Below are 18,537 nucleotides of genomic sequence, written 5' to 3' on the forward strand. Positions count from 1 at the left end.
AGAAAACGCTTTAAGGCTACAGTGAGGGATGGCCAACCACTATGTGCACAGCAGCAGTGCCTGCAAGCTCACTACCCTGCGTGCAACACCAGCTTCTGTCCACGGTTTTGTCCCATGCCCGACACACAGCGCTGTGACAAACAGCTGAAAACACGAGTCTGCCAGTCAGAGAGCATTGCACAGCTCTGTTTACCTGCAAAAAGATACTTCGTAGCTCGGCAGGATCCGCTCTTTTGGTCGAAGGCACCTGCGAGTAAAAGTAAGTTAATGCTTCACCAGCTGAGCTACAACTCGGGAACAAAAACGCAATGAGTGCCGATAAGGGCGGCGGTATCGGCTGCCTTATCTAACCGATAAGACTCAAACACGACATCCCGTGTCACCCGCTGACAGCCGGCCCAGCGCGCGGGTCCCGCACCGCGCCCGTCCCTGGGGATGCGGAGCGCCGGGCCGCGACCGTTCCCTCCCTCACGCTCCGAGTAACGGCCTCGGCCCGCGCCGCCGCTCCTCGGCGGACGGAGGCAGGGCCGACCGCGCTGCCCCTTCCCCGCAGCCGCCCCCCCCCGCCTCCGGCTTCGTCCCGCGTCCCTCGGGGCCCCGCGGGCAGGCACGGCGGCCGCCCGACGACGGAGGAGTCACCTTGACCGCCATTCTGCGCCGGCGAGCGGGAGGAGGAGCCGCGCGCCTCTACCCACCCGCCGCGCCGCCGCAGCGCCGCCGCCTCAGCGCCGCGCCGTGGGAGGCAGCGCCCGGCCCCGCCCTGCCCCGCCCGGCGGGCTGCCCTCGGTATCCGCCGTACCGTGTCGGCGGCCCCGCGCCTCCAAATCCCGCAGCGCGGCAACCGGTGCCGGCCGGGTCGGGCTGCAGCGGACGCTCAGCCGGCTCCGTGTGACAGCGTCGGGGGCCGCCGCATCGGGGCGAGAGGCGCTCGTGCACGGCTCGTGCCGCTGAGCGGGGCACTGCCCTGGGGATGTGGCGGCCCAGCACAACGGGACAGCGCTGCAGCCTCAGCCCGCAGCACGGCAGGGACACGGCAGGGAGCGGCCAGGCACGCGGCAGGGACACGGCAGGGACACGGCAGGGAGCGGCCGTACGGCGCCTGGCGGCGGTGAGGGTCGGAGCGGCCGGTGTGACCGTAAGGCAGAGCGGGACCCGCCGGGCGCGGGGCAGCGCAGACCGGCACAGCAGCTCGGCGTCCGAGCTCGCAGAAGGGATTTGGAAGGAACCTGCCTGCTCTGCCAGCGCCGCCGCTGCGCTCCGCAGGGCCGGACCCTGAGGCGAAGCCACTAACGCTTTAACGAGGGCGAATCGGCCCCGGGTCCCTCATCCCGTCCCGGCACTGAGGCAGGTGTGAGGCTGAAGTAACGACACATCAGTAACCCCGCTGCAGGCTGCCCCTGGGGCGGGGCTGTGCCAATGAGCCGCTGAGCCAACGCGCGGCTCCTTAAAGGCTCCCGCCGGCACGCGGCTGCGCATGCGCACACGGGGTCCAGCCTCAGCTGGCGGTTCCCGGCCGCTTTTGGGCGGGCGGAAGCGGAAGTGTGTGCGCGTCTTCTCACTTCCGCCGAGTGGGCGCGCGGCTTGATTCGTTGTGCCCGGGTGACTCGGCCGCCGCCGCCGCTGGGAAATGGCGGGTGAGTCGTAGGCCGGGACCGGCCGGTCGGCGGCCTGACTGCAGCTGACTGCAGCCGCCGGGGTGTGGGAGCCGTCGTCCATCTTCTATTAAGGGGGGTAGTCGCCATGGGCGCGGACGGTGCTCCTCCCCGCGACCGGGCCCGAGTTTGTGCTGGGCCACGAACGGGAGCAGGGCCCTTTGCTGGCCTCGCCCTCCGCAGCACAGCAGGAGCTCGGGGCCATCTCGGGCCCTGCGGACCGGGCCGTGGGCTGGGCGGCCGCTGCCGTGGGTCAGCTCTGCAGCGGGGCTGTATTTACACGCCGTGTGCGGCTCTGTGCCCGCCGGGTCATTGAGAACACTTCTGGAGTAACCTTATTCTGAATTGCTTGAAATGGGAGGAAGAACTTCTGCTAATGCTGCTGGAATAGGGAGACAGGGTGGGTTTAACACACTTGAAAAATGCCTTGATGAATGACACGCCTTTTGTGTGCTGGATTAGACGCTGGGAAACAGGCTACCTGTAATTTCCTGCCTCATCCACTCTGGAAAGAAGGTAATAGCTACATAACAGCTTGGTAGCATTCCTGCCACAGTTCAAGATCTCCTGACATGCATTAACCCTTATTCAAACACATCTGCATTTATTTTGGAAAACACTTCATAGTGAGAAAACAGATTGGCTTGAAAAGTAAAGAGAATGACAAAGTAGGAGCTGCAGGGAGAGCAGTGCATTATGAAATGAAGTCAGCGTTATGATGTTGTTCCTTCTGTTCTTGAGAGCCTTTTTCTTAACATTGAATTACATTGAATCATTGAATTACGCTGACCCAGATTGTACATATCGAAACTCTTCCCAAAATCTTTTTCTTTAGGACTGACTCCTATGGAGAAGAAGCTGGCTGAATACAAATGTAACACAAATGAAGCAATACAGCTCAAACTAGGTAATGCCAATTTTTAAATATTATGTGTTTGGAATATTTTAATATCTATTTAATAAAGTCCTTGTAATTTAATCTAATTAGCTGATAATATGCATTTATAAATATACAGGCACAAGAATAGGAATTCATAGTGTAGTTTTATTGAGAATGGTACAGTACAGCTACAGAAACTCAGGCTTTTACCTGTGTAATAACATCAGCAATCTATTAACATACTGCTAAACTGCATTGGGATGATGCCACCTTGTTCTTCTTGAGTTATTAACTATATTCTCTTAGTTTCTTCTTCTCTAGAACTTTTGCTACTATGTAGTCCTAAGTATGCACCATTGTTCTTCTGAGGAAACACAATAAGTAAAGCTGGAAAGTGTTTTTTGGTTTGTTTTTTCCACCACTCACACAACATGTAGACAACACAAGCTATTTTCAACAAAGTCTTTAAAATCTTGTAGAAAAAGTACTACTCTATTTTTCAGAACTGTTTATTGCTTTATATAGCTAACTTGCTTAATACTATATATAGAATACAAGCGGAATTACTGACTTATATCTGAAACTTACCTGTATTGTTAATTAATAAGACAGTAGGTAATACATCTGTGTTTTTTAATCTTTCCAAACCTTCAGCATTTTGTTTCCTTGAGCAGTACAAATAGCTTTACTTATTAAGAAAGTAAAAATAATTAACATTTTAAGCACTCTTAAGAACTACTATTAACAGTTTGTTCTGCAAAACTTAGTCGACTTTTAAATGCACGGTTGGCTTGTGAGACAAAACATCATTGTAACCTAAATACTGAAGCCTTTGAGCTGCTAACCGGTGAAGCATTTCTCTTCCATTTGAACAACAGTTCAAATACTCATTTTGTGACTATTTTTATTTAATCTATATATATAACGTTTTGGTTTTCCTCTTGTGTCTTTCTAAATCCAAAGGATGAGAAGTAATAGAATATACCTGTCCGTTTACTTTTTTCTTTGTGAGAGTGTAGATGTTCTACATACAACGTTAGAAAAAATTAAAATTTAATGCCATTAAAAACAAAAAAACACGCCTTTCCCGTGAGCATAGGGGTATAAATGTGGACATGGCTGTACTCTTCTGAGTCCTAATTCGTTCCATGGTGATGTTTCAGGATTACTCTGTTTTCCCTTTTTTTCTGGTTTGTTTTTTTGTTGTTTTTAATCTTGCTACTTTGATTCAACTGGGTCGTTCTCTGAATCAAGCTGAAGAAGACGAAAACTGCCATTGAGAGGGCTGAGTTTCATCCTGTTATTAAGAAACCCTTCGTTCACTTTTCTCTTGGAATATCTCCTATTGATGGAAAATCCTTTTTACTTCATCTCCAGTTTTACTGGAGTAAAACAGCAATGAGACTGTAGTTCCATATTCTCCTTTTTTTTTTTTTTAAATTAAAAAAGAACATTTAATAGCGCTGTTAACTCCTACAGCATTGCGTGCACTTGTAACTCATTCAAAATTAGTATGTCACTGTTTTCTTGAGCTACCTACGCCTTGTTAATGGGGCTGAACAATCACTTTAATGCCTGTGCGAAGAGCTATATCCCTTCCAATTTTAGGTAGTTATTTTAACTACAAATGCAGAGGATATCTGGGAATTGAGTATTACAGTCTTCTATAAATTTTCATAGAAAATCCTACTTTAACTTCTGATTTCACTCACTAATCATAAAGTTTGTGATGGAAGAACTTCAGTTGCAGTTACTGTGCAGTAGCTGCTGTTAACTCTGTCAGCATGAATAAAATACTTGTTTGCTACGTTACTGAGTGTGAGTAGATGCTACTTGAGCAGATGTTTTCACATTACCAGCAAAGACCTCTAATACCAAGGTCTGAAGAAAAATAAAAGTTGTGTGAGAAGAATTGCTGGTTATCTTAGTAATATTGGTAGAAATACTGATATTGTGTCAGTGTAGATTTGTATGTATCCATGCCAATTTTCCAAAATTGTAATGTGAATATTAATACTCATAAACATTTTGCTGTTCATCATTCTGTGAAGACTCCCTACAATGAAGTGTTCTGAACTGCATATGAGAGAAGAATGACAAGATGAGAAGGAAGCTTTGATTACATGATTGGTCTTGCTTACTGTAAGAATATCCAGCTGGGCTGTGTCCTTAGTGTTCACCATGGAGTGAAAGTCACATTCAGGATGTACATATGAAATCATATACATCTGTGTCAATTTCCTGGTTTTGTTGTGCTTACTGATTTGATTTGTGAAAATAACATGCATCTGATTTGTACAGGATGTCTTTATTTTGTTTTTGTGCCAGACTAACAGGTTCATAACTGAAATTGTTCATAGTGAAAGAATGCATGGACATCTAGCATATAATCCCTGTATGAACAAACCAAAGCTGATGACTCGGTCATGCTCATTTTTCTTCTCAGTTCGCTTTCCTGAGGATTTGGAGGATGAGAACACAACTTTTAATCCAGAGTACAGCCATCAAGTGTTTGGTGATGAGTAAGTTAAATTATTCAGTCAAATTCATAGATCTTGAAGGGAATGTAGTTTCCTAATTGCTTGAGATTTTTTTGTTTGTTTGTTCATTTTTGTTTATTAAAAAGTAATAATGCTACCAAACAATTGTAAAGTGCCTGTATAATTAAATCATGGCTTTGAATCCTAGCCTCTGGAGTTCAGGCCCTGTAGTCATTTTACACGGTATTTTAAAGATACTAGCAGAGAACAAAATGCCTGGTTTGTATGGTCATTTCAGCTGCTATTGTGTTCAAGTCATCCTTATAAGATTTGCATGAATTAATGGTTCTTTGTTAAAACTTTCACAGTCATGAGTGCCAAAACCAAAAAGTATCTGTCAACAGTATTGACATTTATTTGTTGTTGTGTTTTTTTGTTTTTTTTTTTACTTGATTCTAATAATAAATACTGTCCTCTAGAAACATATATGTTGCTGACTTGTTATCTGAGTGTTTTATATAGTATAGCTTGCAGCAATATGTCACAAAACTTTACACTGCTGTACTACAGTTTTAGTAAGCATTGTTTATCAATTTGTATTAATAAGCATTAGTGAATTTAAGACACTGATGAACGTAAATGCAGTATTAGTTATTTCAAGTATTCTTTGAGTTATCGCCTTAAATATACAGCCACTGTCTTACTGAGTTCAGAGACATATTCTGTTTCTCCACTAGAGGAGCAAATTTACTAATAAAAATAGTGTAAGGTGTTATCTCTTTCTACATAGTATGCGCCCAGTTCGATTCTCTTTCACTGTTAAAAGGTTTAATATACCTCACTGGGAAAGAGGATGTAGATTTAAAATCTTTAGTACCATGTTTTGAGTATTTTGCAATGAAACTTACTTAGAGGTCTGACTGTGCTTTTTTCCTTCCTCAGTGAAGTTGCCTTTGGCTACAAGGGACTGAAGATTCTCTTATACTATATTGCTGGTAACCTGTCAACTCTCTTCCGCATTGAATATACATCTAAAGTTAATGAGAAGTTTGACTGTGTGGAGGTAAAGACAGAGCCAGACTTGTACTTATTGGGAATGCTTAATGGGGACAAAACTTGTAGGGTTAGTTATTGCCCTTCCAAACGTTTTATAGTAAAGACAAAGCTTCCTATTATGCTAACCTGAAAAAATTTGTATGTTATCTGTATGTTTCTCATTGTTCTTTCTTTTGATACTGCCATCAAAATCACACCAAACAAACAAAAAGTCTATTTTCATGCTAGCTGTCTCTGGGAGAGCTACTGGTTTAATTTGTATTTAAGAGACTACATTAAGAAAGAAAAATGCATTTTTTGGAGTGGATCCTGGTGCATTAAGAAAATTGAATATCATAATTGAATATCATCTGAGATTTACTTATGTATAGGGAAGGAAAAAACAATTTATTTTGACAAGAGTTTTTAATAAGGTGATTGATGAATCTTCACAATATTCTGTAGTGTAAAGTGGTTGTACATTTGCACTGACTTCAAATTACTTAGCCCAAGAAGGCTATTCAAGAGTAAACAACTTCATGATTTAAAGTTTGTATTTCAAGTTCATCAGAGCTTACTTAAATGCTTTCAAGGAAAAGGCTTTCTAAAGAAAAATTGAAATGACTGTTAAATTAGTTTTACAGGTTTTTGTTTCTGTGTTTTGAAGCTGCGTTAGGATATAGTTAGTTCAACAGGTGAAGTGCCTGGATGTGCCTGAAATACTTTCGAGGCTAGGGCAGCCTACCTTAGGAGTGAAAGGTCATTTTCTTCAATCTTTAAAAGGTTTTTAGTAATGAAGAAAAAAGGAAAGCCATTTGGTTAAGTAGTAACCATATTAAAATCAAACAGACCATCTCTCCTTCCAGCCTTTCACCAACATAATTTTAAAATCACGTCACAGTGGGAGACCACACCACAACACATTTGTATTGACATGCTACCTATTTTCTGTACAAATAAAGCCACTTTTCTTCTCTGGAAGTATAAACAAGGTAAATGAGGTCTCTCATGCCCTAAGCTCACACTGCAACTATTCCCATTGCTCAGAATCTTACCTTCTTTCAAGCTCAGCGTTGCCTCTATTGAATTATTTTTCAATTGCTTAATGCACTGAGAAAGGGACAAGAAAGGATATCTGTTTGAGCCAGATAGTTTCTAGAAATATCTGCAGGCTGAGGGTGAAGAACTTTCACTGTCCTTCCCTTGATATCACTAACAGACTGTGTCCTAATAAGCTGCTCATGTGACTATATCTGAACCACTACAGGGGAAAAAAATATGGCAGCCAATATTGTTCTGACATTTATATTTGCTGTTTAACTACCTTAAAATATTAACATACTTGCAGAGATAAAAATGAGCAGGGTGTTAATTGAAATGCATATTACTATTTACTTATCTAAATTAACTGTTTTGTTGTTTAGCTCATTTGAGTTAATCATATTAATGCATTAACTATAGATACTGTGCATGACACCATCTTTGTGCTGTAAATAGATGGTGTTCAGGAAAGGACATAAGTCTCTGCTTTGAATGAACTGGTTACAAGTGAGAATTGAGTTTTAATGCTGTTTATAGTTATTCATACTCTGGCATTTTGTATCTAAAATCCTATGCAGGCCATTTGCTCCTATAGCATTAGCTGTTCTTCCAAGGTCTCTTAGACATGAGGTAAAAGATGAAGATCCTGAAGTGTCAGCAGCCAGAGTACCAGGCATATTTATGCACCTTAGTATGTTTTCTCTAAAGATGCTTCTGTGCCACACTAGTGAGGTAGGCTCAGCAAAGTCTGATCATATTTTGAGCAGATGTGTGTTCTTGTTTGGCACTTGATTTAATGAAAACAGAATTTATCCATTGGGTGGCGTCAATTCTTTTAAATATCTGAAGAGAGGCTGCTTTCTTCTGGTATAAATCTGAATAGCACTGACCTCCGAATTGCTAGCTGCTTTCAGTTTTGCAGCTGTTGAAGTAGTTCCCTTTTCTTCTAGTTTCCATGATGGAGCGAGGGAAAGTATTTCACTAACCTCTGAACCAATCTCTGCTATCTATGTGTTATCATGCTTTGCAGCTGATCTGATATATTTGCTTTAGCACAAGTTAATGAAAGCGCAGTTTTAAAATTGGACATACTTTAACACTACAAATCATCCCATTGCTCCTCACTGGAGTTAATATTCATAATTGGTAGAGAAATTCAGCTTTCAAATATATTTCTATAATTAAGTGAAACCACTTTGAAATAGTATGAAAATATACACAAATGTGATAACTGTCTATTAGTATAATTATATTAATATTATCCAGAGCCAAATGTAAAAAAGAGATCCTGATGGCTCAACTAGTCCTACTATGAAACAAATTAAGTTTCAAGTCCTTACTGTATTTCCTATCTTCATCTCATGTGATTTCCTTATGAAGGTAATACATTGAAGATAGTACCTGCATAATCCATAAGCTCAAGTCTTGGCTGGCTTCATTCGTGTTTCTGCACTCATTATTTGCCAGTTTAACACTTCTGCAGTAGTCAACTCGATTGCATTTTCTGAACAGATTTTTTTCCGTGTAAACCTTTGCAAACTTGTAAGATACTGATAAACAAGTACCTTATGCCACCTCACCAACATCAGAGAAATTCACATAGATACTTAGAGAGGCAGCAAGTTGTGGCCATAAAGAACTGAAATACACTATCTTATGTATTTTCAGTAGGTGAAAATTTGTCTTCTGTTGCTGTAAGGTGAAGAATCCTAAAAATATGAGGAGAGATTGTTTGTTGTTTTTTTTTAATTATATTATATACTTCATCCTATATGTTCACTGTTTTTAGGTATCCACTTAATCTGTTGTTGAACTGATGCCTTGTTTTAATTGTGGATTATTTTACATATCTTCTGCAGATGTGCAAAATGAAAGTCACTAGCTGAGGTTTCCTATGACTTTATCACCAGGGCAGAATTAAGATCTGAAATCTACTTGCAGTCTGAAAAAAAGAAGAGCATTTCTGAAATGCTGTGCTCCTTACAGTTACTCAGTCTTGTTAATGTATATAACTCAGTAAAGCATTGTTAATTTTCTGTAATGCAGTTAAATTAGGAAATGTAAAGAAAATGCGTTAAGCATTGCTTGAAGATGAACAGAAAAAGGTCTTTTGTTTTGAGAACGAAATGGATGTAAAGGCTGTACACATTTTCACTGAGTTGTTATACCAAGTCTTGTAGAGCTATATCTGAATTGCTTTATAGTGCTCTCTACAAATATAAATATAAATGTTGGTAGTACCAAACCATTAAGAATAAAACTTGTTTGTGCTGAACCACATCCATCTTTCTCTATACTAAAAATGTAACTGAATGATGAAGTGCTATTCATTTGCAGGTGCATTGCTTCTACTTAAGGGAGGATGGTTGAAAGGACAGGAATTAGTAGCATGTTGTATTAGCCTTTTGTAGTGTATTTTGTTCTAAGCATCTTAATTTCCCTGTTTTGAATGCTAAGTAGCAAGGGTCTTGGTTTCAAACTAATACCCATCATGCATGTAAACGGTGTGAAAGAGCTGCTTAGTAAGTTAACACAAAGTGTTCTTGTGTCAGTCCTTGTGGAAATAGATACAATACAAACATTACAGCTGAACTCACCGCAAACTCCATTAAGTAAAAACCTGGATTCATTGTCCAAAGGAAAGTTTGAATTGAATGTAAGCTCATTTTGTTGAATGTAATGTCAGGCTTTTAGGGGTTGTATTGAGGAGCACCGTTTTGTTAAGTTGAGACCAATTCATTAAGTTTTATTGCCTGGTGAGAAGCAGTAATACATTATTGTGAGACCTCATCAAATATTCATGGTTAAAAAGAAGTAGTAAATGTATTCAATCAAGTGGTCTTTTTGGGGTCTGAAAAGGATTATGAAGTCTGCTCAGCTGATAGTCTCTAACTTTCAGTTTGATTAACTGAAAAGAGTAATTTTGAATTTACTTTTGGTGTTGGAATATTTCTTCCCTCTCTACTAAGTTAGATTTTACATGTCAGATTTATTAAACATGTTTCTAAATTGTATTTTTACTTTGCCAGCTTTGTTTTAAAAAACAATCTTTGATTAGGGTGCAGAACGTTTGTCCTCTGAGTTTCTCATTAGAGCTCACAGCTGATACTACAAGCAAGCATTTCAAGCACAGAGACATAAGAATGCAAGAGTGTGCTAGCTGTCACTTTCTTGTTTGGGATCTACCATTTTCAGTCTTTGTTCTTTTTTCACCACTCAGTTCCGTACCACCTAGTACCTCTTAAGCTGCTTGTTTGGGAACCCCAGTTGTACAAGGCCATGTGCAGCTTGGTCACAGAGGTTTGCTGGATGAAAAGCCTGAGCTACCAATTTTACGGCGTTTTTCAGAAACTAATGTTTCATCCAGCAAACCAGGAAAACAATAACATTATTCCTTGTGCTGGACTGAATTCACAGCTTCCTTCCTTGTCCTGCCATTGTGCCACTGAGTTTTTATTAGAAGAGTTGTCTGCCCTCTTCGACTTTTGCTTAGACAAATGTAACAGCCACTAAACATAAAAATGTTCAGGAACTTATTCATGTTGCAGCTACTAGCTTTTGCATATGGACAATGGCTGGACTGGCCATTCTGTATCTCTTCAGTTATCTTTATCTGCTCAGAGATATTGAACGACAGGAATATTTGTCTTTTTTATTTGAAGTTACTGATAGGCCACAGCATTCCTTTTCTTATTCAGCTCTAATAGCAAAATGATAACTTTGATGCTGTCTTTTTAATCTTCTGCTGATCCCGCCCTGTTTTGTATTCCCCAGGCAGATGATGTCGAAAGTAAAATTAGAGAAATTATTCCTCCCGGCTTTTGTACAAACACAGACGACTTTGTCTCTCTGTTGGAAAAGGAGGTCAACTTTAAGCCCTTCGGAATGCTGCTACACACATATTCTGTTCATAATGAGGAAGCTGGTGAAGACATTACATATCAGATATATAAGGTACGGAAAATAAGTGAAACTTCTTAAGCAAATTGAAGTTTATTTTGCAATGAGGGACCTTCTGTAACATTATATATATACATATATATATATATATAAATATTACTGTTTGACCAATTTACTGATTGGAAGCATGCTTTTTTTTTTTTTTTTTTTTCTTTTTTGTAGGGGGGATGTAATGAGGTTTTGCAGATTTTTTTTTTTTTTTTTTCCCTTTTGCATCTGTGATAGGTTTCACCTGACTTCTCCTGGCTTTTTCCCTAGGCTGACATGACGTGTCCAGGCTTTCGAGAATATCATGAAAGGCTTCAGACATTCTTGATGTGGTTTATTGAAACTGCTAGCTTTATTGATGTAGATGATGAAAGATGGAACTACTTTATAGTGTAAGTACAGTTCTAAAGCAACAGTGGACCTTATTACCTCCACAAAGCCTGCATTTTAATTGTGGCTGGCCAATTATTGGAGCAGTATAATGATATTTTTCCCAGGAAAGAAAAACCATTGTTTATCAGGCTTGAGTTTTCCTCCATTATACTTTGGGAAACCTTGAGAATAGAGCTGAATTAAATGCTGTTGTCCGTTAGAGCCCTGAATGTAGGCTTAAACAGTAAAATGAGCTTTGCCTGTGTTTTCTTTTACTTGCCACCTATTCATCTTTATAATAGGCAAGTGCACTGAAGTGCTGTAAAGAGGTCTGATTTATCCAAGTTGCTGCACACCAATTAAGTGAATTGTACATTCAGAACATAGCAGGTGTACCCATTGGGCCCTCACAGAGTAGCTTGCTGACACTGAAAATTCAGTTGGAGAATGGAAAAGAAAATGGACACTGCATGGGAGCGCGACTGTAATTGACCTGCTTGGCTTTCTGTTTTATCTGCAGATTTGAGAAGTATAATAAGGATGGAGCTACGCTCTTTGCGACCGTAGGCTACATGACAGTCTATAATTACTATGTGTACCCAGACAAAACCCGGCCACGTGTAAGGTAATTGGCGGTGTAACTCGTGCCTTGCCTTTTATTTCAGAAGAGGGAACTGCTGAAGTTCCCAATACTTGTTTATAATGGTGTTGATTTGTTTTAAAAAAATCCCCATTATTAGCTGGCTATGCACTGATTTATTTCATTGTTCCCTTCTTGAAGCAGAGGGAATCGCAAACAAGCTTTGAATATTTAGCAGTTCTAAGACTGTAAGAATTATGTTTTAACATTAACACTGATGCGTGTATTTTAAGAAAAACTTAGGTTTTATGCCTTTATATTACAGCGTTTGCAAAAGCATGCATTTGAACTGAAATATCAATACATTCCTTTGTCTGTAGCCAGATGCTGATCTTGCCACCGTTCCAAGGAGAAGGCCATGGTGCTCAGCTTCTTGAAACAGTTCATAGATACTATATGTCTTCTCCTACAGTACTTGATATTACAGGTATATGTTAAATTTCTAACCCATTTCACCTGTTTGTTCACATTCAGAGACTGCTAGCCCACAAACCGGCTTTCATGTTCACTTGTTAGAATTAAATGGCCTTTTGAAGGTTTAGCTTCAGCTCAGTTCAGGATTAACAGTGCCCTATTTTACAGAAGAACTGTATATAATGTAGCTCCTTAAATCCTCTACTTAGAGAACAGCACACCAGGAAAATTCAATCCCTAGCATGCACGGATTACCAGCTAATTAGCCATTTTATTGTGAGATACACAGCTGAGTTTGCCAGGAGATCAAGCTTTGTCAGATTCCTTGTTCAACTTATTCCTATTAGCCAAAACTCAGAATCTAAAATAGTATATTAACATGTATGTGAGCCCAAAGTCTACAGACAAAAATCTGCACAGGAGTTGTGCTCCTGGAGCATGTGTTACTGGCTGAATGCACCTGTCATGTTAGAGGTGTGTCCACAAATACATTAAAGTGAAAATTTAATGAAAGAATGGGAAGAGGAAGGGAGTGTATACACACCTAAAAATATAGCATTGAAAGTGCTTAAAATCATGACACCTGTCCTGTAGTTTAAAGTCCAATATAGGAAGAAATACAGTTTAAACATATGAATTGACTAATCTAAGGTCATCTAAGACCTCATCTCAAAAGAAAATAAGCATCCCATTCCTATTCCTCTACCCTCCAAAAAACTAATTAAAATGCATTACAACACTTGCTTTCTTCATGGTATCACTGCAGGATAATCCTAACACGGGGTAATCTACCTTGTAATTTCAATCCAATTCATAGAAACCTAAAGAAGCATAACTTCCTTTATGTGCAGTAGGAAGTCTTATTCATTCTGTGATTTTTATCTTTGTTTCCCATTAATACTACAAAGCTTTACGTAGCTTTTATAGCTGAGAATAAACAGTCTTAAATATAGTACTAAATAAATCACGACATGTTCCTGGCTCAGTGGCTTTAATGCAGATTTGTAGGAAGCAGCGAATTTGCATTAGGGTAACTTTTAATTTCTTTTTGGATTAAGGAGGAAGCAGGAGGAAGCTTGCAGTATTCTACATGGCTCTAAAGTTATGTAATCTCACACTTCTGCGAGATAATTTATTGTCCTTTTGATAGAAAGTAAGGCTTGGCAACCTTGATAACGAACAAAACATACATCCTCTAAAGCTGCTAAGTAAAGCCTTTCTTCTTTTCAGAATGATTAGAATTTCACTCAAAGAAACTAATGCCTAAAACAATAAAATATTTCAGACTTTCACATTTGCAATGGGTATTTGTCCCAACTGTAAGTCGTCATCCTAGTTGACACAAGTGAAATATATGTTGGTAGCGCTTACCATAAAGAAACTGCCTCATCTTTCTTCTAACTAATTTGAATGAAAAGGAACAGAATAAATGAATCTCAGTACAGCCTCTTCAACTCTTCTGCAGAATAAGTGCTGTAAGTTCTGCCATACAAGATTATTCCACTCATGTGCAAATCTTTTTAACTGATGCAATGGTCCTAAGCAATCTGCAACCCAAAAAACAAATTGCTGGTTTTGCAGTGCTGCATATACTAGGACCAAAACTTAAATGCTGTTCCTTCCTCTTAGTAACGTATCAGCTTTAGATCATTTTTAAGCCACAAATGTCAACTACATAAAATAGTCCTCATCTTGAGGGAAAGGGGAAGAAAATGAACAAAAAAGCACAGCTGGGATATAAGCTGTTCAACAATAAATTCCACAGTGCTAGCCCATAGAAAAATTAAGGTAGGGTGGAAGGTGACCCTGGTACTCACTTGTAGTAAACCTGTCCAAACTATTAAATAGTGATTAACTACATTTGCAGCACTGCAGAGTTTTCCTTCTCTGTAGTTCACAGGTGGAAACAAAGTTGCAAATAGGACTGTGTTGATGATGACTGAAGCTAGTTCTTGACTTTGTTTTTTATACAGCTACAGTTTTGATAGCAGTGCTACTGTTTCAAGCAAGACAGAAGTAACTTCAAATTGCTTTCAGCTTTTGCTTCAATCTTTTTCCACATAATTAGTTTGTCTAAGAGTAGTTCTAATGCTCTCCTCTGTTATATAATAGAGGGAACATGCAAGAAAAAAGGGTTTGTGCTTTGAATTGGATTGAACTTGTCTCTTGGAAATGTGTATAATACTGTACACAGCACACTTCAACTTATATTGTCATACATCTAAAATTTGATAGCAGCACTTACAATTAAGCACAGCTATTTATATATGATGGATGTTGTGTCTGGTTTTGTCCTACACAGCTCCTGTAATTGCTTGCCAGAATTGAAGAAACAAATAATGCTTATATTAACTATACAATCTTTTAATTTTTTTTTCTAGCTGAAGATCCATCTGAAAACTACATAAAGCTAAGAGACTTTGTTCTTGTAAAGCTCTGTCAAGACTTGCCTTGCTTTTCCCCAGGAAAGTTAATGCAAGGCTTCAGCCAAGAAATGGTAATGGAAGCTCAACAGAAGCTGAAAATAAATAAGGTATTAAATTGGAACAGTGGTAGTTGGACCTGTTCTTATCAGACTAGTATAACAGCAGTCCAAATATAGGGGTGGAGACTTGAAGTTTATGTATGGTGGGATATTTCAACATTATTTCTCTACAGTGTTTCTGGAAGGGAAGAAATTGCTTAAGATTTTAAGTAATTTTTTTTTTCCTATCCGATGCTGTTGATGTAACAGAACTTGAAATATTCCAATTTTAAGTATCAGTTTCCATCTCTTCATATATATCTACATAAATAGCCACAGTTGTTCTGAGAACACAGAACACTAAAGTAGTAACACTAACGTTCCAGAATCACCTCAATTTTCCATATACCAATTCATTTATTATCTTCCTAGTAAACAGAAACATTTAAATATTGTTTCATTCTCATACCTAGCATTTCCAGAGGACCTCGTGAAAAGCAATAAGTATGTGAAGATTATTAAAACTAGTACAGGAGCTTCTGTGTAGTAGTTAATTGCTTAACGTTACTCTAGTTCCAGTACTTTGGTTCTTTGGATTACTTTTGGACTCTGGCTTCTGGACTTTCTGCTGTTCATTTATAGCAGGTCCTTGAAGCACCTCCATAGACACTGCAACATTCTGAGAGTTTATACACTATCTGTATTGGAATAAATTAACAAACAAGAACATTTATTCATTTAACCCACTGGTAAGGAGGATGAGGCTGGTTGAGGCTTTGTCAGTATCTGACTGATACCTGATAAGCTGAGGAGTTATTCAAAGTGGAGGAATACTGTAGTACTACTGCTGAACGACCTCTTTACTCAGACATGTTCTTTATTCTCCTTTCTGTTCATTAGCAACACACAAGGCGAGTTTATGAAATCCTCCGATTGCGTGCAACAGATATGGGTGATGCAGAACAATCCAGAAGCTACCGGTTGGATGTTAAAAGAAGGCTGATTGGCCCCTATAAGGTATATGACTTATGTATCATTTAATACTTACTTATTTCAAGGCTAATTATACCTGATTTTACTCCCATTTCCATAAATGCAGTTGATGCCAATTATGTTGCCAATCAACTACTATTAGTTATGCAGCATTCAGCTGACATACACAGATGCAGAGAACATTCATTCATGGCGGTACCAAAGATCTTGTTTGACTCCTGTTACTTGTCCAATTCCAGCAGAAAGTTATCAACATTACAGTACCTAGCTACAAGTAGCATTAAATTTGGTTAGAGAAAAGGGACAGGAGAGGGGAGGAAATTAGCTTTCTTGGAAAGATTGAGAGTATCTTAAATGAACTATAAAGTTAGAGGTGAGGGTTAAGTGCTATATATTTACTCTAGAAAAGTAGGTATGGTTTAGATTCCAGTTCTGCTCATTAACTAGGACTAACAAAGCAGCTTGGTAGCAGTAATTTCGCCATGTCAATACGGTACTCCCTGTAGATGGGATGTAATTTCAACAGTGAATTTGAATCAAATACCCAACTTACTGCAGAGTTACTTTTTCATTTCCTGCTGAGTATGCTTTTGATAATCTAGTTGCTGTATGTTGCATTAACTGATCCTCTAAGATTAGGAGTGTGTGTGTGTGTGTATATAGTGTGTGAATGTATATGTATCTCCTAGTTGCTAATGACATTTCTGTATTGATTGAAAAAAAACCACAAGCCTAAGTTCATTGCTGTAACTAGCATGTTAGCTACTCCGCAATTAAGTAATCACCGAGCAACCCAAAACCTGGTTGGAAAAGTTTCACAAAGTATCAGAAGTATCTTGATTAGCTTGCAAGCCTCCCTAAAGCAGCACTTATCCTGTTATACCAAAATAGCAGAACTTTGATTGTACTCGTGTTGGACTTAGGGGGTCCGTTAGCAGAAATGAGAACTCAGCACTGCATTAAACACTTGGCTGATCTGCAGATAACACCATGTCATGCTGAGTGACAGGATCCTAATCAAAACACTTTCTATTCTCCTTTGTGAGTGTCGTGTCTCATTTACTAAATTTCACTCGCTGTCCACTACAAATAAGACCATGATTTTTCATCCAACAGGACTGTCACATGTCCTCAGTGTGTAATTCAGCTTAATATGTGGAGGAAATCTAAAATTCCATAAGCAGTTTCAGATCTAGTGTTTCTAGTAATTGTTTTTGCTTTAGTTTTTGCATGTAATACATTAAGAATAAAAAATTTACAGATATTCTACTGCTAGATATACAATATTTGCATTTTAAATTTCTAGAATATTCTGCTGATTTAAATATTCCACTTCTTCAACTATAGTCCTCTTCTAAAGAATGATCAGAACAGCCAGCACACTATCCCTGATCTTTTATTTTTAGGTTTTATGTTTCATGTTCTAAAATATGGCCGTTTTGTTTATGGTTGTTCTGTCTACTGAATGGCTTACATGCTGATTTCTAACACGTTCACCAAAAAAGTCTTGTTATGATCCTGTTTTAAACAAAAGCAAAATAGAATAAAAAAGCATGTCAGAGCTAAAGCTCAACTCTCAATATGTAGTAATTTGGAGGAGAAAGCAACCTTTTATAAAAGAATTGCCGATATTACAACATTCTTAATGCTTGTGTCATGTAAATACTGCTGGTTTATAAAGCTCTTGATAGCTTCATTTGAGTTGTATTGTGCAGGTGCAGTATAATTCTAAATTCTTAATATCTTCCACTATTAGTAGTGGTTCTGCATCTTAGAGCTACTCCTGACTGTTGCAGTAATACAGAAACAATTTGAAATGAGTTTTCAGTTTGCCACGTAATTGGTAATACAGAAACTGTGGAGCTTTAACACAAGAGATTTCCTAATTAAACAATCTTAGTGTTTTGGGGGTTTGTTTATTTTTTAAAGGACTTGGGACTTCTTAAAGACCTAGATATAGAAATGGAATAAGTTAGTAAAATACTGTACTCTTCATTGTTCGTTACATTAAAATTACTTTTTATTTAATTGCTTAGAAAAAGCAGAGAGAACTTGCCAAGATGAGAAGATGCTTAAGACCAGAGGAGCTGACAAATCAGTTGAACCAAATAGACCTAAACATGCAACACGAACAGTTAGAAGAGAGCTTCCAGCAACTCGTTTCAGATTACCGAAGAGTCCTAGAACGACTTGCGCAAGCGTGAGGATCTGACCTGTACAGGAAACCTACAGATTTCTACACAGTGTTATGAAGCACATCCTTAATTGCCACTTAACTGCAAAAACAAAACCTTGTGACGTTTTAATCACATTAAGGGTGAATTGTGTTTCTGTGCATTTTGAATATTTTCTATTTTTGTGTTGTAGATTTAAAATGTTGTTCTTCAAGTTCGGGAGCACTTACTGCTGAAATAAACTGTAGATTCTCAGACACAAAAACACATAAATTGTTTGAATTTTTTAACCTTTCTGTTTTGCCTCGGGTCTTAATAGGTAACTGAACAGCAAGTTAATACATGAATGTATATATTGATATTGCAGCTGTTTCTTACCTTAAGTGGCTACTGGGCTTCTTTTGAGTTATTACATACTCACAGATACTTAGAACAACTACTAAT

General features: G+C 39.1%; 2 protein-coding genes across 11 annotated transcripts in view; one reads left to right on the plus strand and one right to left on the minus strand.

Moving 5' to 3' along the window:
- SLC25A12 (solute carrier family 25 member 12) overlaps nucleotides 1-1,369 on the minus strand; it is a 42,863-nt gene extending 41,494 nt beyond the window's left edge. For 4 of the 7 annotated variants that reach the window (XR_014947960.1, XM_015868516.3, XM_085552528.1 and 1 more), the window contains exons 1-2: nucleotides 640-679; nucleotides 194-247 (exon numbers count right to left, since the gene is read on the minus strand). Coding sequence is in view for 1 of the 7 variants with exons in the window: in XM_015868516.3 (XP_015724002.1) it covers nucleotides 194-247; nucleotides 640-651 (66 nt within the window). In the remaining 6 variants the exon portion in view is untranslated. Of the gene's footprint in view, nucleotides 1-193; nucleotides 248-639; nucleotides 680-799; nucleotides 939-1,230 lie in introns of those variants that run through there. The other 3 variants (XM_085552524.1, XM_085552527.1, XM_015868517.3) reach the window with 2 other exon arrangements.
- Nucleotides 978-18,358, plus strand: HAT1 (histone acetyltransferase 1). 4 transcript variants are annotated; one of them, XM_015868530.3, is made up of 11 exons: nucleotides 978-1,108; nucleotides 2,488-2,559; nucleotides 4,979-5,054; nucleotides 5,955-6,075; nucleotides 10,863-11,042; nucleotides 11,307-11,428; nucleotides 11,929-12,033; nucleotides 12,369-12,475; nucleotides 14,844-14,995; nucleotides 15,827-15,943; nucleotides 17,956-18,358. In XM_015868530.3, the coding sequence occupies exons 2-11, from the start codon at nucleotides 2,499-2,501 to the stop codon at nucleotides 18,121-18,123; spliced, it is 1,209 nt and encodes a 402-aa protein (XP_015724016.1). In that variant the 5' UTR covers nucleotides 978-1,108; nucleotides 2,488-2,498; the 3' UTR covers nucleotides 18,124-18,358. The 4 variants fall into 4 exon arrangements, with proteins under 4 accessions (XP_015724016.1, XP_015724015.1, XP_085408662.1 ...); XM_015868529.3 differs by lacking the exon at nucleotides 978-1,108 and adding an exon at nucleotides 1,215-1,348; XM_085552536.1 differs by lacking the exon at nucleotides 978-1,108 and adding an exon at nucleotides 1,546-2,168.
- The last annotated feature ends 179 nt before the right edge of the window (nucleotides 18,359-18,537 follow it).

Source organism: Coturnix japonica, chromosome 7 (genome assembly GCF_054131305.1).
Source record: "Coturnix japonica strain WE chromosome 7, WE-NBRP24, whole genome shotgun sequence".
In the NCBI taxonomy this organism is placed as follows: Eukaryota; Metazoa; Chordata; class Aves; order Galliformes; family Phasianidae; genus Coturnix; species Coturnix japonica.

Excerpts from the sequence above, each read along its gene's own strand:
- HAT1 (XM_085552536.1), top strand. The coding sequence starts at position 2,087 with ATGACACGCCTTTTGTGTGCTGGATTAGACGCTGGGAAACAGGCTACC. Across the intron at positions 11,043-11,306 it reads TTACATATCAGATATATAAG|GCTGACATGACGTGTCCAGG; the intron begins GTACGGAAAATA and ends CTTTTTCCCTAG. Across the intron at positions 12,034-12,368 it reads AAAACCCGGCCACGTGTAAG|CCAGATGCTGATCTTGCCAC; the intron begins GTAATTGGCGGT and ends CTTTGTCTGTAG.